This window comes from Lagenorhynchus albirostris, chromosome 19 (genome assembly GCF_949774975.1).
Source record: "Lagenorhynchus albirostris chromosome 19, mLagAlb1.1, whole genome shotgun sequence".
NCBI classification, from domain to species: Eukaryota; Metazoa; Chordata; class Mammalia; order Artiodactyla; family Delphinidae; genus Lagenorhynchus; species Lagenorhynchus albirostris.
Genome location: NC_083113.1, coordinates 59,932,266 through 59,958,179, shown reverse-complemented (window position 1 = coordinate 59,958,179; position 25,914 = coordinate 59,932,266). Strand labels below are relative to the sequence as shown.

At 55.8% G+C, this 25,914-nt stretch overlaps 1 protein-coding gene across 6 annotated transcripts in view; it reads right to left on the bottom strand.

Annotated features, from left to right (window-relative positions):
• ACSF3 (acyl-CoA synthetase family member 3) overlaps nucleotides 1-25,914 on the bottom strand; it is a 64,879-nt gene that overhangs the window by 3,268 nt on the left and 35,697 nt on the right. For 3 of the 6 annotated variants that reach the window (XM_060129978.1, XM_060129979.1, XM_060129974.1), the window contains 4 exons: nucleotides 14,616-14,742; nucleotides 7,118-7,252; nucleotides 6,567-6,678; nucleotides 2,981-3,323 (listed from right to left, as the gene is read on the bottom strand). In XM_060129978.1, coding sequence (XP_059985961.1) covers nucleotides 3,176-3,323; nucleotides 6,567-6,678; nucleotides 7,118-7,252; nucleotides 14,616-14,742 — 522 coding nt within the window. In that variant the 3' untranslated portion in view covers nucleotides 2,981-3,175. Of the gene's footprint in view, nucleotides 1-2,980; nucleotides 4,097-6,566; nucleotides 6,679-7,117; nucleotides 7,253-14,615; nucleotides 14,743-25,914 lie in introns of those variants that run through there. The other 3 variants (XM_060129976.1, XM_060129975.1, XM_060129980.1) reach the window with 3 other exon arrangements.

The window sequence follows — 25,914 nt, the reverse complement described above, 5'->3', positions numbered from 1 at the left end:
CGGTGTGAGATGATATCTCATTGTAGTTTTGATTTGCAGATCCTTTGTTCTTGAGGTTAGGTCACAGTCAGGTCACGATGATCCTGTAAGTCTCCACCAAACAAACGGTACTCCCTGTTCTGACAAGAAAAAGCGAAGGTCCCAAGGCTCAACTTTCGCCCACCGAGGTCCAGGTCCGGGCTAAGAGACGGGGGTCCCTGCCGGGGTGTGGTTACCTGCCCTGGAGCGTCTGTCCAGCACCCAGCCTGGGTCCTCCCGCCAGTGCCCAGGCTGAAGAGGCAGATCTCAGCTGGCGGCACCCTCGCGCCGGGTCCCCAGACCCTGCCCAGCCGTCATCACTGAGGGAGCCAGGCGCCCAGGACCCAGCCGGCCCTCAGGCTCCTCGGGCCGCCCACACGGGGGTGGGGGGGGGGAGGGTGCCAGGTCCCACGGGCTGAGACCCATGCAGACTGCCGCTGCCATGAGGTCGCAGAGGCGGGGATGGCGGAGAGGCTCACGGCCGCCTCAAGGCCTCCGCCCCGCCAGCGGGCGGCCTTGGCGAGGGCTCCGGAGCCCTGCAGGGCATACCCCCAGCCTGTGCCCAGGCCCGCAGCTCACCCGCCAGCCGCCAGCCCGAGGCCGGAGGGTCTGGAGAGCCCCGGAGAGAAGGCCGCCATCCGCCTCTTACCTCGCTCTGCACCGGAGGCCCACCGCCCCGCCGACCGCCGGCCTAGCGGGACCGCTAACCACCGCTCTGAACAGCCCGCGTTAGCGGTCTCGTGGTAACCGTTGCCTAGTAACTAGGCGCGCAGCAGTGGCCGCGTGCTAAGGGCTGCGCGTTATTGCGCTCCCGCCCCTCTCCACGGGGGTGACACTGGGCCTGCGTAGGGGGCCAGGACGTGGACAACTCTGGGGGCCTCACGGGTGGTCCCAGCATCCGAGGGCGTCTGGGGGACCTCAGGCACTGGCAGAGGCAGGCCCGGCTCCCTTGGGACAGCCCTGCTGTTGTGGCGTCCACGCTCCCGACCAGCCCTGGGGTGGGCTCTCTGTCGGGGGACACTGGTCCGGGCCTCCCCGAAATGGGCTGTCGTCGCTCGTGGGGCCTGGGCTCCCCCTTCCTCCTCGCCACGCCCTCCCTGGGCTCCGCCCCCTCACAGCACAGGGTCCAGCGGGCAGCTGCCCACCTTGGCTCCCACGGGGAGCTCAGGCCTCCGTCCTCGGGCGGAGCCCTGAGGGGGCAGCAGCCTCACGTCACAGAACAGGGGGGCGCGGCGGGGGGTGGCGCAGGGGGCGCGTGGGCCCTGAGGTGTCGCGGTGTCAGCCCTGACATTTCTGCGGCCGTTTCAAGCCCGCCCGACCCCCGGGGTCTCCTCAGCGGGCCCTCTGCGCATCTCACGCGGATGCTGAGCTCTGGGGAATAAATGCAGGCAGACGGCAGCAGAGCCTTGAACACCCGGCAGGTTTATGTCCGGAGGGAGGGACGTGGCAGGTGCGGACCCTCCACCGCGGGCCTTCCCCCTGCCCCCGAGGGAGCGGCGTCCGAGGAGCAGCCCCTGCCAGGCGCCCTTATCTTCCCACTGCCTCTCAACATGTCCATTCCCGCTGTGCCCAGGAGGCCAGCCAAGCGAGATCCAAGCACTACGGGTTTGACAGAGCCCAGGGTGCCCGCCCCTGGCTTTGGTTTGGGAGTCGAGCGCAGGGCAACACGGAGCCGCCAGGCTGAGGCATTTCCAGCCCCGGGAACTTTCCCAAAGCCTCGGGACCTTCAGCCATGCTGGCTTAGCAAGTGGGTCTCTGTCTGTCTCCAGGGCCAGGCCAGGGCCCCCGCCAGGCGGGGCTGGACCCACGTGAGGAGCGGCAGAGGATGAACCTGGCCCGAGGGCGCCGAGGAGGCAGGTTGGGCAGGGGCCAGGCCACGTTCTGCATCCTGAGGGACGTGGTCTAAGAGCCTGTCAGCGTCCCAGGCCGGTCTTGTTCTCGGTCAAAGATGACCATTATTCTTCGGAAAGTATTTTGTACAGACGATAGCAGAAGGCAGATGATGGCGTGAACGTTTTCAGGAATCACATTTTCAGTATCAAGACAGACAGAGTCAAACCAGTGGGATGAGGTGAAGATCTGGGGACGTGGGAGCTGATTCTCCCCAGGAGCTCGTGGTCCCCAGGCCCCAGGACACGAGGACAGCAGGAGCCGCAGTGTCCGGTGCTGCTGAGAGTACTGGGCTGCGGGCCAGCGCCAAGCCCGGAAGTCTGGCCTGCTGCACAGGCGGGTGACCAGTGCGTGTCCAGGGCTCGGGCAGGAGGGCGCTGGGGTGGACGTTCCTCCGAGCAAACGCCGTGCCCAGGGCCGGCCTCGCGGAGTCACAGGCCGTGCGCACAGGGTGGGGGAGCAGCCCTGGCCCCCACGTGCTGCCCACCAGGTCCTCGGCTCTGTCCTGGCTTCCGCCCATCCTCCCCACGACACCTGGGCCTCCAAGGGCGCCTCTGCCCTTGGCTGGGGAGGGCAGGGAGCCTGGGGGCCGGGCAGCAGGGGCAGGTGTGGGGGGGTCTGGGAAGGAGAGGGAGACATCCAAAGACCAACGGGGGCAGGGGGTGTCGTGGAGGGAGCAGTACAGGGGAGGGGAGGGGGGTCTGTGGGGCCCGGGCTGCGGCCTCGACAAGAACACTGGCCCCAGAGCCCAATACTGGCCCCCTGGCCCGTCCCAGAGTGTGCCGACCCCTGGTCCAGGAGGCCCCCTCTGGGGGCCGAGGGTCCTCTGGTCGCATGAGCTGCGTCCCTGGCCCTGAAGGCCTAGAGAGCCTCTGCCAGGGCTACAGGTGCCGGACACCCCAGCAAGGTGCTCGTGTGGTGGGAAACGCCCTCCCCTGGACGCCCAGGACCATCGTCCGTGTCCACCAGAGAGACCCCCGCCCTGTGCACCGTGCACACGCGTGCAGACCGGGCCCTCCCTGTGCCGTGGGCGGGGACCACGCAGGCCCTGGGAAGGAGCGCAGGACAGGTGTCTGCTTCTCTGTGGAGCCTTTATTGAGTCTCCAGGGAGACCTGCTTCCCCGGTGACACCTCCAGACCCGCGGGGACCTGGGAGGCGGGGACTGCAGAGCACATGGAGCTGTGCGGTGTGCCGTGGCCACGAGGCCGGGACAGAGGGCACGAGGCGGTTTCCTTCCGGTCAGGCGTGGCCAGGCGGGAAGCCGGCTCACTGGCGCCCAGTCTCGGGGGCAGCCCAGTCGCGCGGGAAGAGCTGCCGGACAAGGTCTTGCTTGTTGACCTTCCCCATCTGGTTCCGCGGGATCTCCTCCACCAGCAGGAGTTCCGAGGGCACCGCGTACGGGGCCAGGACACCACTGCAGAGACAGGCCAGGCCTGAGGGCAGGAGCCACGGGCGCGGGTGGCGCCTCCGCAGCAGGTCGGGGCCTGGTCCTGGGCATGGAGACGCCCCTCTGCCCACTGGGGGAGAGGGTGAGCCTCACCCAGGGCCAGGCCTCCCGAGACCCCGCCCCGGAGCCCCTGAGCTGGAAAGAACTGGTCCTACCTCGCGGTCCATTCACTGCAGCCCTGGGCGGACAGCTGGGGGAGGTGGGTGGGCACCTCGCAGACCCCTGGGCGCTATGACCACACACGCCGGCTGGAACCACCCTCCCACCCCAGAGCCATCTGGGTCCAGCAGCTGGCCTGCAGCCGCACCCCAAGAGGAGCACCGTTAGACAATGCTCCCTCCTGTGAACGGCCACGTGGCGGGCCCAGCCCCAGGCAGCTCTGCACACCACGCCCAGGCTTCTCCTGAGCAGAGCTGCCTGCTCCTTGCTCGAGGGCCGCACGTGGGGCCCTTCAATACGGAACCAGCAGGTGCACAGGATGCTGCCTGGGGTGGTGGGGAGAGGGGCCACCCATCGTGGCCTCCTGGCGCACAAGGGCTCCACGCTCTGTGGCTGCTGCCAGTGACGCAGGCAGCGGGGCATCGGGCAGTGGGGCTCTGGACAGCAGCACCGCGAAGTCTGCTCGGAGCCCGCAGGAGTAGGGACAGCCTTGGCCACTCGGGACGTGTGCAGCAAGGGGCCGGCGAGGGCGGGCAGAGAAACCCCATCCCTTGGCCTCAGTAGCTGGTGCCTACATCCACCTGCCCACAGATGGAGAGAAACGCTGTTACCTCGGGGCAGCTCTGGCGCAAATCACCTGCCCCGGGCCAAAGGTCACGGAGGTTCCCCCAGGGACACCCGCTCCCCGCCCCCCGCGGCACAGCACCGCCTCCCAGGCGGCACCCACCTCCTCTCCGCCCACCAGCGTGGAGCGGGTCAAGGGGCAGCCGCAAGGATGCAGGCCCTGCGTGAAGAGTAGGTGAGGCGGGAGTGGAGCACGAAGGAAAAGGAAACCCCGTCTGTCTAGAAGCCCAAACCCGGAGAAGGTCTCCTTCAAGGATGAAGATGAAGTTAAAGGCTTCAGACACAGGAGCTTGGGGTCCCCAGCAGCTGACCCACTCCCCACACTTGAGGGTCTGTGGTGGGAGGGGCCGCCATGGGGGGAGAGTGGCAGACAGGATGCGTGTCATCTTCCTTACTCGTGAATCCTCCTTAAGAGATAACCGTTTGAACAAAAAGTGGGGCTTGTAACGACATAAAAGTAAAAGGTAGGACGACAGCGCACAGGCGGGGTGGGGTCACAGCAAAGGCAGGACACACAGCCGGAAGCCTAACTCACAGCCACCGCGAAGAAGCAGAAGCTGAGGACGTAGAGGGACGCACCCTAAAGCCTGCAGACCCGCGGATTCTGAGAACAAACCCTGTTCTCCTACGAGGGCCGTCAGCTTAGCAACTGGTCTCATAGGAAACTGTCAGAGCAGCTCCCAGGCCAACTGAGGCCCTGGGCAGGAGCACAGCAGGGCTGAGTGGTTTGTTACAGAGCCAGCTTCCCTGTGGGAAAAGCCCCGTGGGCAGCGGCGGCCTCAGCCCCACCGCTCAGCCCCGTGGGGAAGGGAGGTGGCCCGGGGGCCCAGCAGCATCTCCCCTCCACGGTCTGATCGGACGGCAGCGCCTGCGCCATCTGGACACCGGATTTCTGAATTATCCCCGGGGTGTAAGCCCCACGTGGGCCACTGCAACTGGACAGTTTGGTGGGCGGGCCACGTCCCAGACCGGGAACGTGGTGCTGCCAACGAGCCCAGAGGCCACGCCGGCCCCTCCAAGCGTCGCGGAGCCTGAGCTGGGGCGGGGGTGCCAGCCTCCCCCAGCTCCGCTAGGAGCACAGCGCAGGGCCTGCAGGAGGACGCAGGACAGACCTTTGCTTGGGGGTCTCGTAAGATTCAAGAATCTTCAGAAATGAAAAAAATGGCAGCAAAAGGGAAGACATTATTAAAAAAAAACAAACCCTTTAAAAAAAGACCCCCAAATGGCAACGAACAGGACACAGAAAGAAAGAGCAGCTTCGCTGAGCCAACGTCTGGAAAGCTCGGAGTGAGGCCCCTCCCCCACTCCCCCCATGAGGGGGGCGGAGCCGGCCCTGCGCTCTGAAAGGAAGGTCCCTGCCCTCCCTCCGGGGGTGGGCAGCCGCGGGGTCACTGTCCAGTGACCGCCCCGTGGGAGGACACAAAGCCCAGGGAACCGGCCGCGTGGAGGCTGCAGGCTGACCACCCGCCCCAGGCCCGCCCTGCTGGGAGCATCTCCCCAGGGACCCAAAGCCTCAGCACACAGCGCAGCGCCGCCCCAGCCGGGCCCCTGCGGTGAGGGGACGACGGGAGCCCCGGGCATGGGAGCCCCGGGCATGAGAAGGAGCAGGTCTGAGGCCGGGAGACCTGCTCTCAGCACAGGATGGCAGGTTCTTTCTTTTAACAAAGCAACTGTTTAACCAAAGCGGCAAAGCTGACTAGAATCCTCTTCGTGCCTTTGTGAAACTGCAAAGTTCCCACTGTGATTTTGCAAATCCAGGGGAATCTAATCGCCCAGCTGTGCTGCCCTGATAAACAAGGATTCCTCCTGTTTGTGAAATCACGGTGGCTGAGCCACAAATATCTTCAGTGCAGAGGAGGAGGCAAGTCGGGTAGGGGTGTGGGGAGAGAGGACCAGAAGGAGGGACCTCTTGGATCTAAAAGGCCTTGGGGATGTAACTCACAGCTCCTTTCTGAGCTCTGGCCTGGGGCCAGCAGCGGGCGCCCAGGGGCCCGTGTGATGCCCTGTGCTCAGCACGTGCTTCGGGCCCAGCAGCGCCCCGAGCCTGCTCAGCCCACGCCCTGGGGTCCCGTCGGGATGGCTCTGAGCTCAGCTCCTGGGAACGGACCTTCTTTGACAAGGCTCCTCCTACACCCAGGAGGGGACGCACTCACTCACCATGGGACCCCGTCCACCTCTGACCCGGCCTCGGAAGCTTACACCTGAGTCAGGGGTCGGGGTCCTGCATCTGCTCCCATCGTCACGACACAGCTTCCCTGGGGCCCTTTGCACGCGCGTATGAGTGTGTGTGTGCATGTATGTGTGTGCGTGTGCGCGTATGTGTGTGTGCGCGTGTGTGTGTGGTGCGGGGAGCGCAGCTCCTACAGGACCACGTCACCTGGCCCTCAGCCCCCAGCCCGAGACCCCGCCCACCCGCCCAGCCCTCACCTGGCCCACTCTTTGAGCTCCCTGTGGGACAGCGAGTGTCCCTCTCGAAGGGTCACCACTGCGGTGACCCGCTGGCCCCACGTCACATCTGGAACTCCGATCACAGCCACGTCTGTGGAGAAAGAAGAGGGTGGGGGACCTCAGAAGCACAAGAGGACGAGCACCGCAGGCTGCAGGGCAGCGGGCACCTGCGGGAAACACCTGGGACCCGCCGCCCCAGGGAAGCCCGCCTAGTGGCCAGAGACAGGGGATACGGAGTCTCTGAGGGGCCAGGACGGCCCAGGACGCCACCACTCCTGAGCACGGGTCCCGGCCTGCACCTGGCCAGCCTGGACCCAGGCGGGGGGCGGGGGAGCAGGCCGACTGTGGGGAGGGGTGGGGAGGGGATGGGAGGCAGGCCCTGGTGCTGTGCCCCCTCATGGGTACCTGGTCCCCGTTTTGTCAACAACACACACACAGGAAGACACATCTGGACTGGTCCCGAGACAGCCCGGGTGGCCGAGTGCAGCTGTGTCATCCAGAGGTCAGGGTCCGGGCACCTGGCCGCTCACCCGTGATGCTGGGATGGGCCAGCAGGAGCCGCTCCACCTCCAGGGCGCTGACCTTGTAGCCGCCACTCTTGATGATGTCCACGGACGTGCGGCCGCGGATCCAGTAGTTGCCGTCCTTGAACACGGCCGTGTCACCTGGGGAGAGGCTCGGGTCGGTGGGAGGCACCTGGCTCGGCCGCAGTGGGCGCTGCACACGCATGAGTGCCACCCTCCCCGGCACGTGTGGGCCCGCGTCTGGGACGAGGCAGCAAGCAGCAGGCGGACGGCTGGGACCTCGCGTGACGCCGACGCCAGACGTCTCCGTGGCCCTGCCCCGAGGCAGGTGGCGGCGTCCCACAGGGACGGGCGGGACCCCCGTGAAACAGCCCAGGACCACGGAGGCAGGAAAGAAGAGCTTCAGGGCCTCCCTGGTGTCCTGGCCACAGCAGGGCCACAGCAGGCCCTTTCCCAACAGGGCTCTGGGCCATACGCAGTGTCACACGGGGGTCTGGCAGGAGGGAGGGACCCCGCCCCCCCACCCGCCATGCTCAGCGCCGGGGCTTCCCCACCCACTTCTCCTGGACGTGGTCCTGGCGGGAGCCCTGCCCAGCTAAGGACCCACGCGGTCCCACCTCAGGAGGCGCTAGAGACCTGAGCGGGGGGCGGCGAGCTCAGTGAGGGCCGGGGCCGCACATCAGACAGGGCATTGCGGTCGTGGGGGTGGGGCTGAGTGTGAGCGTGCACACACATGTGTGCACGGACATGTGAGCCTGTGCACGTGGGGCCCCCACCGTGCACTCTGAGAGCGGCGCTGATGCTTCACCGTCTGCTCTCACACACCCCATGCTGCACACGGGTGAGTAGCTGGAATAACTCATCAATACTTCATGATACATCACACCGTCCAGCGCAGGAGGCCCCTCCGTCAGCTCGCACTCCTGGCGACCTGCCACGCGGGGCGCCCCAGCCTAGGAAACAAGAGGATGGCACTGCCTGGCTGGCTGCGGTGGGCTGTGATGCAGCAGGAGCCGGGCTCCTGCAGGTGTGGGGCCTCCTGCCTGATGGGAAGCAGAAGGAACGAGAGGCACTGTGGTCTCCGGACAGAGGGATGGAGCAGGTGGCCGGCTGGCGGGCAAGGATGCAGGCGTGGAGTAAAAAGCGGGCCGCAGGGACAGGACGCAGTCTGCCCCCATCCCATGAGGCCCACCGGGGCCCCTCTCCCACTCCTACTGTGCGGCCCCGGCTCCAGCCATGTCCCCTCCACACTGGACAGCCACTGGGTCTCCCGACGGCTTCCCAACCACTGGACACCAGCCCCTTAAATGCACCCAATGGCCCAGCCAGGCCTCCGCCGGCCAGAGACCCAGCAGTGTTGGGGGTGGGGGTCATTGCCCTGCCCTGGTCCTGCCAGGGATGCCCCCATTGCCCATACCAAGGCCGACATGGCTTCGGGGCCTCTGGCCATGTCGCCTGCACCCTCTTTGCTCTGTGTGACGCCAACTTAAGTCAGGGTGAGAGCTCCCCACGGCTGCACCCACATGCCCTACGGCAGGGCCCCCAGCCACGGCCTTCACCCCAGGGGTGCTCACACCCGCTACCCCATCTGCGGCATCTGGTTCTCCATCTGCCCGATCCCCTTCACTGTCCCTCTGCTCAGACGTCACTTCTGTGGCATCTCCAGGTGCCCCTCCCCACGCACCAGCTCACAGTTCCAGCGGCTTCCTTGCACTGTCTCCTGTCACCAGCTCTTACACTGACCCTCGTCCAGCCTGATGAAGAGCAGTGAGAATTAGGATCTTCTCTGAGAAAAGCCGGGCACCGCAGTGGTAGGGATGGCGCTGAGGACACACGGACACTGTCCCGGGGGAGGCCTGGGGGTCTGTGTGCTGAGTGAGGAAAAGCCCCGCGGGAGAGCCCTGCTGCTTCCCGGGACCACCGTCAGGCAGGGTTGCCGACAGATGTCAACACCACCCTGGACTACCCGGTGGCCTCAGTGTGATCACACACGTCCTCGTGAGGGGCGGGGCAGAGGGATATTCGAGACACAGAAGACCCAGGAGGGGCCCCGCGGAGACGGAGGGAGGAGGCCCCAGCGGCTCTGTGCCCCTCACACGTGGCTGTGCAGGAGGCCAAGGAAGACGCTAGAAGGAAGACGAAGACACGACAACCTCCCAGAGCAGAGCCTCGCCTGAGCACACAGCTTGGTTCTCTCCCTCTTGGAGTAAAATCAACAGCAACTGTCGTTTTCAAGGCACAAAGCCATGCACAGGAGACAGGAGAGGGCGTGATGGTGAGGGAACTGGCGGCTGGAAAGCAAGCGGACAGACCCTGCGGGCTGGAGGGAGGCTGTGTGAGGCGGGTTACGGCCAGGGTGGCAGGCGCCCTGCGGGAGGTGGCGAGGACGGGCCGAGCGAGGAACAGCGGCACCGGCCCCCAGCGCACGGCCGCCAGTCTTTCTCTGCGGACGGAGGAGGGTGGATGGCAACACAGGAGCCCATGGGCCCTGAGCAGCGGTGGCTGGGCCTCCCCACCCCCTCTTCTTGCTCTCAGCCCCCGGACCCCTGCTGGGCATGAGAGGGGAGAAAATCAGCCATCAACCCCCGGAATTACGAGACGTGGTCTCCAGAGCCCCCGGGGTGCATGGCCTGTTGACTTCAGGGCTCCCAGCGCAAAGGGAAGATTCTCTAGGACCTCAAGAGGGGAAAGGTCACGACGCGCCAGGAATAACGCAGCTGCAGCCGGCAGCACACGTGGAGGCCTGACAGCGGTAAAGACAATTTCTAGCCCAGACTCCTGTACCCGGCCCAGCCAGGACGAAGACGCTGGCAGACACGAGCTCTCCAGAGCTCACCTCCCACCCGCCCAGCCTCAGGAGGCTCCTGGGGAACGTGGCCGACAAGGAGAAAGGAGGCCTGTGGGAGCTGTGCACTGGCGTGGGTGGCAAGCACGGGGGGGGGGGGTCTCCCAGGAGGACTGGAGGCCAGAACAGATGAGCCCTCCCGCCTCGGGAAACACTGCGGCTCCCACGTGGCTCAACCCTGAACGGTGTGTCCACAGGCGTCTGGCAGCCTCCAGGTGGCCAAGATGGGCACTGCTGGGGTACGAGGGCCACGCGTCCTTCTTCCCAAACCAAACAGACCGCTGGAGTCTTCCAGCTGCGCACGTGGGACCTTGATAAAAACAAAGATCTTCTGCCCAGAGGTCTGAGGCCGACCAGGGTAGACACAGCGGCCAAAAGGCAGCGTAGGGACTTTCCCGGCAGTCCGGTAGTTACGACTCTGTGCTCCCAATGCAGGGGGCCCAGGTTCGATCCCTGGTTGGGGAACTAGATCCCACATGCCGCAACTGAAGATCCTGCACACCACAACTAAGACCTGGTGCAGCCAAACAAACAAACAAACAAACAAACCAAACCCAGAAAAACAAACAACAAAAAACAAAGGGCAGCGCAGAGGCCCAGCAGGAGTGCGCAGGATGGAGACACGCCATCCGCACAGAAGCCACTCCAGGTGGCTCGGAGACTTAACTCCAACAAAGCCGGGCATTTCAGAAGAACATGGAGGAAAAGCTCTTGACGACCGCTGGGGAACAAAGGGACGAGCAGCAGACAGGCCCGCGACACAGCCCCAGCCTCCTGTTCACAGGGCGCCTCCACACAGAGCCCAAGCCCCGCGGGGCGGCGGGATCGGCAGCCTGACCACACCACACGGTCTGGGGGACCTGGGGGGCCTGGGGGCCCTGCCCAGGGCTCTGGTCGTACGCGGTCAGCAGACGTGAAGGGGTCGACCACCTCCAGCTACACGTGCTGTCACACCCCTAACACGAAGCCCTGGGCGCCCTCCTTTCAACACGCTGCCTGATTCCTAACTATTGTTGGTCAAAATAAAAGCACTGCTTTCTGGAGAACCACATCAGAGCTCAGCGTGGCTCCGAGTGAGCGGCTGGGCAAGAGGACGGAGCTCACGCCTGGGTCCACCCTGGGGCCTTCGTCACATGACAACTGGGAAGATTTTATACTTCTCGTCCGTGTTTGTAAGGAACGAAGCTTACTGAGGAAACACTGGCAGAGAGAAAACAAAGGGACAGACGACAATCACAGAGACAGCAGCTAGCGTCTGTGCCTGGCGGTGCAAACCCGCATGACGGCCACACACACACACACACACACACACGCGTGTGGCGCACGCCAGCAGGGGCACCCTCAGGCCAGGACCACTCGAGTCGTGGCTGCAAGAGGCTCACGATCCTCCCGGTCTGGGTGCGCCACGAGGCACCCACACGCCCAGCGCAGAACAACGGACTCCAATTCCCCACTTTATAAACATCGTACGCGTCGCCCCGCACCCGGTTTCCTTTGAACGGATTCCCAGGAGCCCTCCTGACACACAACCCGCCCGCGGGTGCCAAGCACCTGCCTCACAGCACCAAGTGTCAACTTCGGGAGAATCTCTGCCAGTTTGGTGAAAGGAGACTGTTTCCATACTTGCTCTTTCACCACCAGGAAGTAAAACGTTTTCCGTATTTTTATGTCCAATTGCACTTCCTCTCGTTCTGCCCGTGGCCGTGGCTCGTTTTTCCTACTGGGGCTACTGGGCTCAAGGGACCCACTCCCTCGGCCCCAGTTGGCCCTCACCGACTTCTCGGTGGACTCCACGTTCCACCGAGGCTGCAGACCTCGGCCACGTGTGCACCCAGGGCTCTCTTGTTTCCTGCTATATAAATAGCCTTTTATGTTTTCCCCTGATAACATCATGTGCTCATTAGAGAAGGAAAAAAAGGGAGTAAACTCAGCACCAAGATAGCCCCGTTAACGTTCTGCAGGGTTTCCTTACAGACCTTTTCCCCAGTTACCTAAATTTCTTCTACGACTGTGTTGACTCGTCGTTAGGTGTGTGCAGTTTACTACGTCACTTCCTAACAGTAAACGGTGCAAGGAAATCTTCTTTAGAATAAGGCAGAGCTACCATTTCTGTTTCCTCGTGTTCAGTCACAGTCTTTCTACCATGTCCAGAGGGTAGGAGCTGTAGCCCAGCTCAGCCCAGTCCCTGCATCCCTGTGTCCTCAGCTCCGTCCGCAGGGTCAAGGTAAAGCCCTGAGCAGAGGGGGGCTCCCGGCACTGCCGTCTCCCTGCCCCGGCCGGCACTGGGCCCGTGTGCGTGTGGAAGGTTCTCCCCAGCCTGGCGTGCGCAGGTGGAACACGATCAGGGTCGCCATCGGAGGTGCTTCTGGATAGACAGCTTTGGTTTCTGGCCTGAGCTGCAGCCAGGACCCCTGGGGCTGGCAAGGAGCTCCCTGGCGATGGAAACCAGGCTTCACGCAGGGCAGGGAGGGTGGCCATGGCTGGCACGGCCGAGGGAGGCCTCTTTCCTCTCGTCCAGACACGGAGGAGGCCTCTGAGGAGAAGCCGGCCGGGTGCGGCCCCTCTCCAGCCCGGGCCACAATCTGTGTGGCAGGAAGGGCTGGCCAGGGAAAGGGTTAAGTTTAATTCATCCTGATTTCTATTTAATATCACGCTCTCCCCCGGAGGAGCAGCAGCTGTGAGCTGATTGCCGCGCTCATTATGCAGCCTGTATCGCTAATGGCCTGTGACAAAGGCACGCGGCTTCCAGGCCTCACCCCCGAGAGCCAATTAAACACACAGACTCCCTTCCTGTTTGCTGCGCATTACAATGAAATTAAACTGAATTTCAAAATCATTTTCTCCTAAAGACATCTCTTTACGATAATTAATGCATGCTATTCCTTTCAACTGAAATATTCATCACGACCAGGGACTAAAATGTTTTACCGCTGACTGCCCTGCACTTCGCAGCGCTGCCGGCCCAGTGTTCAGCGAGCCCTGCTATCTGCAGAATCCACAGGGCTTTGGTTCCTGTGCTTCAAAAAAAAAAGTTGCAGCTCTTTAGCTGCATTTAAAAATGAAACAGGATGGCCACCAGGAAGTCAGATTTCCAAGTCAGGACACTCGGAGGGCTACAGGAGGGACCCACAAAAAAGCAAGATTAGCTCAAAAGTAGTATTGCTTAAACACTGCATTTAAAGGACAATGATAGTGGTTGGCTGCCACCAGGCTGGCCCGTATGAACGCGAAGTTTACAAAGGGAAGCCAGGGCGTGTGTGAATGTGCCGCACGGACAGGTGGCCCGGGCTCCTGGGCCCCAACCACAGAGCCCTCTGCTGGCGCTGGCCAGGACTCCTGGCACAGGCCTCTGCTCTGGGGGGCCCGAAATGGAGCCCCGAGGTCCCCCAGGAGAACCCCTCATGTGCCCCTTCCCCCTCAAGCCCCACCCAGCGGAGCCCCAGCACCCCGAGACCTCGGGGGGTCTGCACGTGGCCGCCGGCTCTGTCACCTGGTGACCTCAGGCCCACGACGGCGGCAGATTGGAGGTGATTTCTGCCCTTCCTAACCCGTGCGGCCTGAGCCCGTGGAGAAGACACGTGTGTGCTATCGGCCGGCCGCAGTTCCCCAAGGCGTTACCAGGCCAAGGACACACCCACTGCGCGCCTCCTTGCCCACCCCCAGGTGCGCCCGGCACCCCGTCACGGCCGCCCCCCTCACACAGCGTTTCTCTTCAGCTCTGTGGTCCACAGAAGACCTGGCAAGAGGTGCGTTTCTAATTATGAGGCCAGCACATGACGGACGGGGGAATAGGCATTCCTTTTTGGAAAATACTGCTTTAAGATTATTATTATGAAATAATGCATTTTCAGTACAAAACTTTTAGAAATACAGACAGGCAATAAGAAAAAGAGAAAGCCCAGAACCCCACCTTCTGGCTGTCACGAGCTGCTGTTCCGGTGTGTCGTGCGAACACAAACGCAGTGAATCAATGCAGCTGCAACCGTGAGTACACCCAGTACCTGCCGAATCGTCCACATGGATGGGACCGCTGGGACCAAGGAGGGGGGCGGGGTGGACGGAAGGGGTGGGGCTCCTCAGGGCGGGCCCCGGGTGCGCGTGCGGTGAGAGGGCTCCGAGGTTGGGGGGTGGGTGCCTGCCTGCCCACGCACAGACCCTGGGCTCTGGCTCCACGGGCTGCTCTAGCAGGCGAGAGAGTGCAGGGCAGGGAGTAACGTAACGAGGGACCCAAACCAAAGTGCAAACCAACCTCCTTCTATGAAAACGGGGGCGGGGTTACAAAGCAGGGGGTGGCGGCGGCGGGGAGGGCGGGGCGCCCAGGAGGGTCTCGGAGGCGGAGTGCAGTGGTCACTCGGGAAGGAGAGTCTTGACCCACGAGGGGCAGAGGGACCACCTCGTGCAGGGCTGCTGGGCCAAGGGACAGGACGGGAGCCTGGCCACAGGGCTGGGGGCTGCTAGCCCCCCTGCGGGTCATGGCCTCAGGACCTTCCTTCTAGAGGCCTCAGGGGGGCTGGGGTGCAGTGTGGGAGGTGCAGCCTTTAAGACGGGAGCACAAAGTGTACCCCACCCCATCTCTGCCCGCCAGGGAGGATTGTGGGGACGTCCCGGTGCGGTGGTACCCGGGTGACCCTCCCGTCCCCTCTGGACCCTCCTTCCTACCTGTTTTGAACCAGCCGTCCGAGGTGAAGGCGGTTTTTGTTTCCTCCGGCTTGTCCCAGTATTCCCGGAACACAGAGGGCCCCCTGACCAGGAGCTCCCCCTCCTTCTCTTCAAACCCTGGGGTCACCTGCAACAGGAGAGAGAGGTGGGCGTCAGAGCTCGCCCCTCCAGGGCACGTCTCCACCTGCCCCCGCCCCTCCCAAGGCCCACACGCTCTCCTGAAATTAGACACTTGGGTGGGAAAGACGGCAAACGCAGCTTTCCGTGCCCACCTCGGTCACGACGGCCGCCACCTCCGCGCCTGCCCCGCCCGGGGGGCTGTCCACCTCGCTTCCCCAGAGCTCGCTGCTGGGCCCCATTTGCCTGACTGTCCACCTCCAAAGGCAACGCTCCCGTGAAACTCTGTCTTCAGGGTGACTCTTGGACCGACTGCGGACACGGGAGGAGAGGGCAAGCTGCCCACACCTGCCATGGCTGCTGGAGAAGCTCGGGGTCGGCAGCTTCGGGGTAGGAAGGGAGCCCACAGGGCAGCCCGTTAAGGAGGGAGAGCCGGGCGCCTAGGACAGCGAGGTGGTCAAGAAGCAGGGATCTCAGCGTTTCCCCTGCTGGGAGCACAGCGAGGGCGGGAAGGGGGCTGCATGTTAGAGGACACGGAGTCGATGTCTGTGATGCCAGGAAAGGATACAGCGAGGCGGCACCACACGCTGCGGGGCCCAGCGAGCCCCTCGGGTGCACCGTCGCTGGCTCCGTGCTCACAGAGTTGGCTGACAGTTAACTGTGACCCATGAGATCAAGTGCCGTACAGGCCTGTTCAGCTCATCAGCTCCCACCTGGGATGGACTTTCCTGGGGAAAGAATATCCCCCTCTTTTAAAAAAAATCAGAGCCCCTTTGAAACGTGCTGTAAAATCGTCTGAGTTGTTTGTCTGAGGCCTGGACAGCAAGCTGGACGCCCCCGGGGCCAACCCTGCAGGCAGAGGGTGAGGATAGTCTGCCCCACAGCAGCTCTGTTCCCAAGCCTTGCTGTCGACTCATCACCCTGGTTCTCACACAGGAGTGATGTCACCGAGGGGACCGGGCTGCATGTTCTGGGCCCAGCCGAGCTCCTGCCATCAGCCTGCTCAGAGGAGGTGTTTGTTTGTTCAACTAAACTGCAGGCTTTATTTGTATTTCACCATTTTTTCCACTGCCATCCTTTATCTCCTCCACTGCCAAGGTCAGCCTGGCCATGGGGTGGCACACCTGCCAGGCAGGTATACACGGCAAGGCAAAGGCTGTGAAAATAATCTGACGTGGAAACCAGCCCCAGAGATGGCAGGTTGGAACTGGCAGGCTTAAGTCAACTAGATAATAGTAAAACAAGAATACCAACACCCTCCACTGGAACTGAACAAGGTCCAGAGTCTCATTACACGATGTCCAAAATGTCTAGGACACAACACGAAATTGCTCAGCACATGGAAAGCCAAGCAAGTGTCCACCCTTATGGAAAAAGGCCATCAGTGCAGGACAACACCAGACGGCACAGATGCTGGGAGTGCCTGAGAAAGACGTGAAAGCGCATGTCATCAATATGCTCCAACAAGTAAGGGAGAAAACACTGCAAATAAGCGGGAATATAAAGTCTCAGCAGAGAAATAAAAGACACAGAGCAGAACCAAATGGAAATGTTAGAACTGAAAAACACAACAACAGAAATAAGAAAAATTTGCTGGATGGGCTCAAGAGCAAAATGGAGATTACAAAGCAAAGAATCTGAGAATTTGAAGACAGAACAATAGAAGTTACCCAATCTGAACAACAGAGAAAAAACTATTGGAAAAATTGAACAGAGTCTCAGAAGCCTACACCAACACCACAAGGGCTAACAGTCACACTATTGGATTCCCAGAAGAGAAGCTAGGGGCAGAAAGATAGTTGATAAACTTTGGCTTAAAACTCTTCAAGTTTGGTGAAATACATTAATGTGCAGATTCAAGAAGCCCCATGAACCCCAAGCAGGACAAGCCCAGACACATCATAATCCAATCACTGAAAACTAAAAAGAAAGACAAAAATCTTGACAGCAGAGCATAACTTAGAGGCATTCCAACGACTACTGACTTCTCAGCAGAAACAATGGAGGCCAGAAAAAAGTGGAATAACATATTTTTTAAGTGTTGAAATAACTGTCAACCCAGAATTCCAAATCCAGTGAAAATAACCTTCAGGAATGAAGATAAAGTGAGGACATTCTTAGATGAAGAAAGAAGAGAATTTGTCGTCAGCAGATCTGACCTAAAACAAATGACTACAGAGTTTTCAGTCAGAACAGAAATGACACCCGAATGAACCTGGAAGATCAGAAGTAAAGGAAAAGCAACAGAACTGGTAAATATCTGGTTGAATAAAACTGACTATTCTTTTCCTCATGAGTACTTTAAAAATATTTTGACCATTGAAAGCAAAAATTGTAACATTGTTTAATGGAGCTTACCGTATACATAGACGTTACGTATGACAACAACAACCTAAAAGGGAGAGGGCAAAGTGACCCACAGAGTGGTGACAAAGATTGGAACATATGTATATGTATAACTGATTCACTTTGTTATAAAGCTGAAACTAACACACCATTGTAAAACAATTATACCCCAATAAAGATGTTAAAAAAAAAAAACTAACCTCATTTCCATAAAGACAAGCAAAAGGAAAAAAACACCTTTTAAAAAAAATCCAGTTTTAGCAAGAACTTGGCTAAGTCAGTACACTGACTTAGAGGCCCCCTCCACCCTGATATCTGCTCACCCTCATATCTGACCAGGTTCCTCATCCCCCACCATCTCGCAGTTGATGTCTGACCACCAGGCTTTCAGAGATCCTGTTAGGTCGGTTTAGCCAGAATCCCCCTGACCCTTGATGTTTCCTCTTTGCAAATTTCCATCCAATGACTCCACCTGCTCCTTGGCTGTGAACCCACGCTTGCCGACGCTGTATCTGAAGTTGAGCTCAATCTCTCTCCCCTCCTGCAAATCCCACTGCAGTGGCTCCTACACCCATCGTGACGGTCCTGAGTCGGCCTCATCATCTTTTTTTTTTTTGCGGTACGCAGGCCTCTCACCACTGTGGCCCCTCCCGTTGCGGAGCACAGGCTCCAGACGCGCAGGCTCAGCGGCCATGGCTCACGGGCCCAGCCGCTCCGCGGCATGCGGGATCCTCCCTGACCGGGGCACGAACCCGTGTCCCCTGCATCGGCAGGCGGACTCTCAACCACTGCGCCACCGGGGAAGCCAACCTCATCATCTTTAACATGAGTGATGATTAATTTTTCTTTGACAGTACATGTAGTAGGAGTTCTGTGTTCTTCTGGAAGTGTCAAAATGTTGAGTCTAAGTAGATTTCAAAAAGTGAAGTATGTATTTTGTAGTCCCTAGAACAACTACTAAAAAACTAGAAGACATGTGTTCAAAAACTCAACAGATAAATTAAAAGGGAGTACTAAAAAATTGACCCCAAAGAGGGCAGTTAGAGGAAGTCAAGCAATGAGAAACCAAGGGACAGAACAGTAAGCAAATAACAAATGAGAGGCTTAAATTCAAACATATCAATAGTCACATTAAATGCACATGGTCTAAACTGGCCAATTAGAAGACAAACTTCAGATTAGATTAAAAAACATACATCATGCAACTGTGTGCTGTCTATAAGAAACTCATTTCAAATACAGTTACGTGGTAGGTTAGAAGCAAAGGGATGGAACAATATATACCATACAAACATCGATCGAAAGAAATGGAAGTGGCTATATTAGTACCAAACTAAATAAACTTAACAGCAGAATGTTAGCAGCAGCAGTACATGATGATAAAAGTCAATTCACCAAGAAGGCATAGTAATTATAAGTGTGTGTTCACCAAGCAACAGATTTTCAAAATTCATGAAACAAAAAACTGATAGGAGGGGGCCTCCCTGGTGGTGCAGTGGTTAAGAATCCACCTGCCAATGCAGGGGACACGGGTTGGAGCTGGGGTCCAGGAGGATCCCACATGCCGCAGAGCAACTAAGCCCGTGCGCCACAACTACTGAGCCTGCGCTCTAGAGCCTGTGATCCACAACTACTGAAGACCGTGCGCCTAGAGCCCGTGCTCCACAACAAGAGAAGCCACCGCAATGAGAAGCCCGCGCACCGCAATGAAGAGTAGCCCCTGCTCGCCACAGCTAGAGACAAGCCTGCACGCAGCAACAGAGGCCCAACGCAGCCAAAATTAAATAAATAAATGTATAAAAAAAATGATAGAAGAAATAGACAGATAATTATAACTGGAGAATTCAACACTCCTCACTTGGTGCTTGAACTAGTAGTCAGAAAACCAGTATGGCTTTGAGAGACCTGAACACTACCATCAACCTTCTTCATCTAACTGACATTTACACCCCAACCAAAACCAGCAGAATACACACTCTGTTCAAGTGCACTAGAACAGTCACCAGGAAAGACCACATTCTGGGCCATAAAACACAGCTTAACAAATTTTTAAAAATTGAAATAATATCAAGTATGTTTTCTGACTGTAGTGGAATTAAACTGGAAATCAATAACAGAAAAATTGAACAACACACTTCTAAATTATCCATGAGTCAAGAAGAAGTCTTAAGGAAAATTAGAAAATTAGAAAATATTTTGAACTGAATGAAATTAAAACACAACATATCAAAATTTCAGGGTAAAGCTCAAGCAATGTTTAGAGGGAAGTTCATATCATTAAATGCACATATTAGAAAAAAAGAAAAAAATCTCAAATCAATAACCTAAAGTTTTACCTTAAGAAACTAGAAAAAGAGAAAAAGAAGCCAAAAGCAAGCAGAAGAGAAGAAACAATTAAGATAAAAACTGAAACCAATAAAAATTGAAAAGAGGGACATCCCCGGAAGTCCAGTGGTTAAGGCTCCGCCTTCCAATGCAGGGGTGCAGGTTTGGTCCCTGGCCAGGGAGCTAAGATCCCACATGCTGCCGGTTGTGGCCAAAAACTAAAAAAAGAAAAAAAATTGAAAAGAGAAAAATAATGGAGAAAATTCAATGAATCCTCAAGTGAATTCTTTGAAAAAAGATTTTAAAAATGGATAATCTTCTAGCAAGAATAACAAAGAAAAAATAAATAGAAGACATAGTTTATCAACATGAGTTGTGGGAAGTGTATCACTTCAGACTATGCAGACATTAAAAGGTCAATAAGGGAATAATACTGTGAAAAACTCTATGCGCATCAAGTATTCAATTTCTCAAAAACCACAATCTACCAAAACTCACCCAAGATGCAATAGATGACCTGAATAGTTCTTTAACTATTAAAGAAACTGAATTCATAGTTAAAACCTTCCAAAAGAAGAAACCTCTAGGCTCAGACGGTTTCAGTGGAAATTCTATAAAATACATAACACCAATTATATACAATCTCTTCCAGAAAGTAAAAGAGGAGGGAATACCTCCCAACTAATTTTATGATGCTTACATTACCTTGATACCCAAATCAGAAAGAATTTGCAAGAAAACTACAGAGCAAAATCCCTCATGAACAGAGATGCAAAGATCCTCAACAAAACGTTAGTAAAGCAAATCCAGTACTGAATAAAAAGAATGACCCCCCCACGGCCAAGTGGGGTCTGTCCTGGAATCACCAGGGAAATCATCCGTGCCATCCACCATACCAGCAGCCTAATGAACAAAACCCAATCAATGCAAAAAAGACATGTGAAAATATCCAAAATCCATTCATGATAAAAAACACTCTCGGACTTCCCTTGTGGTGCAGCGGTTAAGAATCCGCCTGCCAATGCAGGGGACACAGGCTCGAGCCCTGGTCCGGGAAGATCCCACATGCCGCAGATGGAGCAACTAAGCCAGTGAGCCACAACTACTGAGCCCATGCACCACAACTACTGAAGCCCGCATGCCTAGAGCCTGCGCTCCGCAAAAAGAGAAGCCACCGCAATGAGAAGCCCGTGCACTGCAACAAAGAGTAGCCCCCGCTCGCCACAACTGGAGAGAGCCCGCGCACAGCTACAAAGACCCAACTCAGCCAAAAATAAAATATAAATAAATAAATTTATATATTAAAAAAAAACTCTCGGCATATCAAAAATAGAATGGAATCTACAAAAAGCCTATAGCTACTGTCATGCTTAATAGTGAAAGACATTTGGTCTTTGCCCATAAATTGGAAATAGGACAAGGACATCCACTCTCACTATTCCTATTTGGAATCATACTGGAAATCCTACTCAGGACAATTAGGCAAGAAAAAGAAATAAAAGGCATACAGATTGGAAAAGAATAAATAAATCTGTTCTATTTGCAGAAAATAATTGTGTATATAGAAAATCTCAAGGAATTAAAAAAAAAATCCTCCTAAAACTGAAAAACAAATTTACCAGGATTACTACAGGATACAAAGGCAATACACTAGAATCAACTGTATTCCTATACGCTAGTGATAAACAATTAGAAACAAAAAATTCTATATTTACAATCATTGAAAAAGAAGAATAAGAGGAGAAAGAGATGGAGGAAAGAAGAAATACTTAGGTATAAACCTAGCAGAACATGTTCAGGAGCAGCATGCTAAAAACCTCACACATCCACTCCCCCACCCCCCGCCAAAGCAGACCTAAGTAAATGGAGAGGGGCACCGTGTTCATGGCTTGAAACGAGTCATCGAGGTAAAGATGTTAATTCTTCCCAAATTGATCTATAGGTTTAATGCAACTGTGACCAAGATCCCAAAAGGATTTTTTGTAGATACAGACAAGCTATTTCTAAAATTGGTATGAGCAAGCAAAAGAACTAGAATAACCAAAACAAAAAACAAAAAACCCTGAACAAGAATAAAGTTGGTAGAATAACAGTCCTGAGGCTCACTATAAAGCCACAGTAGTCAAGGCTGTGGTGTCGCAAAGGAACAGACACACACACCAGTGGAGGAGAATATACAATCTATACATGAACCTGCTGAAACATGTAAAATTGATTTTTGACAAAATTGCAAAGAAGAAAGGGTAGTCTTTTCAGCAAACAGTATTTGAACAACTGGATATGGAAAAAAATAAGCTCCAACTAAATTTCATATGTAATGCAAAAATTCACCAAAATGCACAATAGATATAAATGTAAGCCGTAAGACTATAAAACTTCCGGGAGAAAACCTTTGTAACCTGGAGTTAGAGATAACACCAAAAGCGTGATCCATAAAAGTAAGAGAGAGAAATTAGACCTCATGAAAATTAAAAACTTCTGCTTTATGAAATACAAGACAATGTAAAGACAAGCCACAAACTAGGAGGAAATATTGGCAAATCAGATATCCGACAGAGAACTCTCGAAACCCAACAGTAAGAAAGTAACCAGAGGGGAAGTGGGCAGAGCAAGAAACACCAGGAATCCAGCTCCCACCTGGACAGCAACTGCACTGGCAGGATCTGTCTGATGTAACTATTTTTGAAACCTGGAGTCTGTTGAAGGCTTGCAACTTCCAGGGGAAGGCTTGGAGGGTAAACTGTGGTTAATTTTGGTCATTTTCAGCTCTTAGCTCTGTAGCAGCTACCGCTCCCCCCACCCCCGCAGGCAGCTGTGCATGTATTCCTAGAGCAGCTTGCAGACAGACTGTGTAAGCCAGGGTGGGCAAAACGGACGCAGATCTTCAATAAGATTATGTCAGCAGATTTCTCATCAGAACTTTGGAAGCCAGAAGCAGTGCACCCATATATTCAAAGTGCTAAAAGAAAAAAAAGTTGACAAAGAATCCGATATCCACTAAAAATGTTCTTCAAAAGTGAGGGAGAAATTAAGACATTTCCAGATAAACAAAAGCTGAGCAAGTCTGTGACCACTAGACCTGCCCTGCAAGAAATGCTCAACTGAGTCCTGCAGGTTAAAAGAAAGCACCTAGTCAGTACACCGAAGTTGTATGGAGAAAGAAAGATCTCAACAGAAGTAAATACACTTACTATGACACATTGTTTTCTACATGATTTAGGAGACTAACACATTAAAAAAATTATGTGTAAAAACTAGTATTACAAACTCTGGTTTGTAACTCCAAATCTTGTTTTCTACGTAATTTAGGAGACTAATACATTGAAAAGAATTAACTTATGTTTTAGGGCACAGAATGTATAAAGATGTAATCTTGTGACATCAACAGCTGAAAGGGGTAAGGACACAACTGTAAAGGAGCAGAGTTTTTGCATGTTATTAAAGTTAAGCTGGTATAAATCCAAATTAGTGTTAAAATTTTTAGAAAGATAAATGTAATCCTTGTGGCAACCACATAGAAATTAGCTGGAGAAAATACACAAAAGGAAATGAGAAAGGAATTTAAACATTTCACTACAAAAAATCAACTAAGGGCTTCCCTGGTGGCGCAGTGGTTGAGAGTCCGCCTGCCGATGCAGGGGACGCGGGTTCGTGCCCCGGTCCGGGAAGATCCCACATGCCGCAGAGTGGCTGGGTCCGTGCGCCATGGCCGCTGGGCCTGCACGTCCGGAGCCTGTGCTCTGCAACGGGAGAGGCCACAACAGTGAGAGACCCGCATACCGAAAAAAAAAAATCAACTAAACACGAAAGAAGACAGAAATGCAGGAAATTAGGGACCAAAAAAAGCTATATGGCACATAGAACACAAATAGCAGAAGTAAGTCCATCCTTATCAGTAATTACTTTAAACGTAAATGGATTAAATTCTCCAGTCTAAAGACAGATTGGTGGAATGGATAAAAATCCATGATCCAACGACAGTAGACCCTTGAGCAATGTGGGGGTTATGGGCAGAGACGCACCACACAGTTGAAAATCTGCATATAACTTTACAGTCAGCCCTCTGTATCTGTGGTTCCACATTCATGGATTCAACCAACCGTGGATCGTGTAATACTGTAGTGCATGTTTACTGGAAAAAAAAACCCACATATAAGTGGACCCGTGCAAACCCATGTTGCTCAAGGGTCAGTTGTATAGCCTTCCTACAAGAAACTCACTTGAGATCCAGAGACACAGGTGGATGGAAAGTAAAAGGATGGATCAAGATATTCCTGCAAATAGCAACTGACCAAAACAGACCAGGGTGGCTGTACTAATATCAGAGAAAAGAGACTTTATTCACACACCTAAGGACAAACCGTCAAAACATATGAAGCAAAAACCCTGACAGAACTGAAGGGAGAAATGGGCAGTTCTAACTGAGTTCCATTCTACCTTAGAAATCCACATCCCTGTGTCCTCTTCCTCAGCACTCCCCAGCACTGGGTGCCCTACAGAGACCTCTTATCACAGTCACTCTTCTGTCTCAGGGCAGGCATTCTGGGTATTGCACATCACCTGTTCAAATCACTGTGTGCTTGTGTCCTGACAATACCTACTGTGTGTTAATTTACAGACACGATCACCCAACCCTGTGCTGCGTTCACTCCAGCTCCTGTCGTCTGTGGACCCTCCCTTTATTCCTCCATCATGCTGGACCCACAGCCAGGTGCATGCTGACCGCAGGCGAGCAGGCCTGTATGGTGGGCAAGAAGCGGACCAGAGCTCATCCAGTCAGAGCGGACTTCCTGCCCACCCCCAGCACTGAGTCCTAGATTCCTGATTTCACATGGTAAGAAAAGATATTCACAAGCTTCTTCCAGGCAAGTTGCATGAAATGCAAGATACTAACTTTTGAACGCCACAGAACGCTTTTTCACGTTTAGCATCTCTGAAATTGGGCGGTGCCTCGCCACGGATGGGACATGGATTTGGCGAACAAGGATGACCACTGTCCACGGACACTGCTCTGCCCCTTCCCGTGACACGCAGACCAGCCCCCGAGCTCGGGAGCTGCTGGCATGCGGGCTCTGTGGTCACAGACGCGCGGAGCACAGAGTCAGGGTCTTCTGGAACCGAACCCAGCTCTCTGACCTGAATCCCCTCAAGACCCCTCACCTACCCAGCGCCCCCCACTCAACACTCCATCTGAGCGTGTTCCTAGGTTCACCTAACACACCCATCATGGGTTCAATGCCACAAAGACACACCTCCCCCCCAATTCTAATTTTTGTACAGATCTGCCAGGGAGTCTCTGGTCTACAGAAAGCAAGTATCAAGAAACTAAGACATGGGACTTCCCTGGCGGTCCAGAGGTTAGGACTTCACCTTCCAATACAGGGGGTGCGGGTTCCCTGGTCTGGGAGCTAAGATCCCACATGCCTCACAGCCAAAAAACCAAAACAGAAGCAATACTGTAACAAATGCAATAAAGACTTAAAAAAATGGTCCACTTCAAAAAAAAAATCTTTAAAATAAAGAAACTAAGACACGTCACCATTTTCTTTATGCCAGAGAAAAACAAGGCATTTTTTCATTTCTTCAGGGAGGGGGAAAGTGAACCACCAATTCGAAGTTCTAATAACAAACAACCTAAAATAATGCGTAACCATAAACGCTGCCTTCGACTAACATCCGTCCTGCGTATCACCAGGTCACAGGCAGAGCCAGGGCGCTGCAGGTTTCTGCCGCCATGCCTCAGAACCACGTGGAGTTACACTACCCGTCCATGGCACTGGGCGGGCAGTCCCCGTACTCTGGGGACCCAGCTTGGGTGCAGGGGGCAAGGCACGCATCCAAAACCCGGACTCCCGGCGACTGCGTGGCTTCAGACCACACCTGCCATCCACCCTGCAGTGAAAAGTCTGGGTGCCCTCACAGGGGACCCCGTTCGGGTGCACAGGAACGTCTTGACCCAGGGCACCCACACCTGACACATGTACTCCTCGTTCGAGGGCCACTCTGTCATTGGGCGGCCAGGGCCGTGCCCAAGAGCTGCCGGTGTGAGAACACGTGCTTCCTCATCTGAAAGCATCTCAGAGGCGGGAGTTACTGTAAAGTCCCCGGTGGAACCATGACCCAAGCTCCAAGGAGGGGGAGTTGAGCTGGCGGAAGGTGTGGGAGCCCAGGTGAGGGGGCAGGACCGGGGCAGGGGCAGAACCGGACACACGGCAGAGCCTGTCCCCAAAGGCCTGGCGCCTCTTGGGCCGTGGGCCCCGCTCCCAATGCATCCTGATGGGAGGGCTGTGTAGCTTACTGCCCACTGCCCAGCCCCAGGACAGGAGCCGGTCCTCACAACACGGAGGATGAAGCCAACAGAGGGGGCGGGGTGGCTCCAGGGGGACATTAAAAGCACAGTTGGGGGCAGGCAAGCGGCACAGGGTGCTAAGTGCTCCAGATGCTCACCTGGCACGTCAGGGGGCCTACTGGACCCGCTTTCCCATGTGAAAGTCCTCACTTAGGGTCCTGC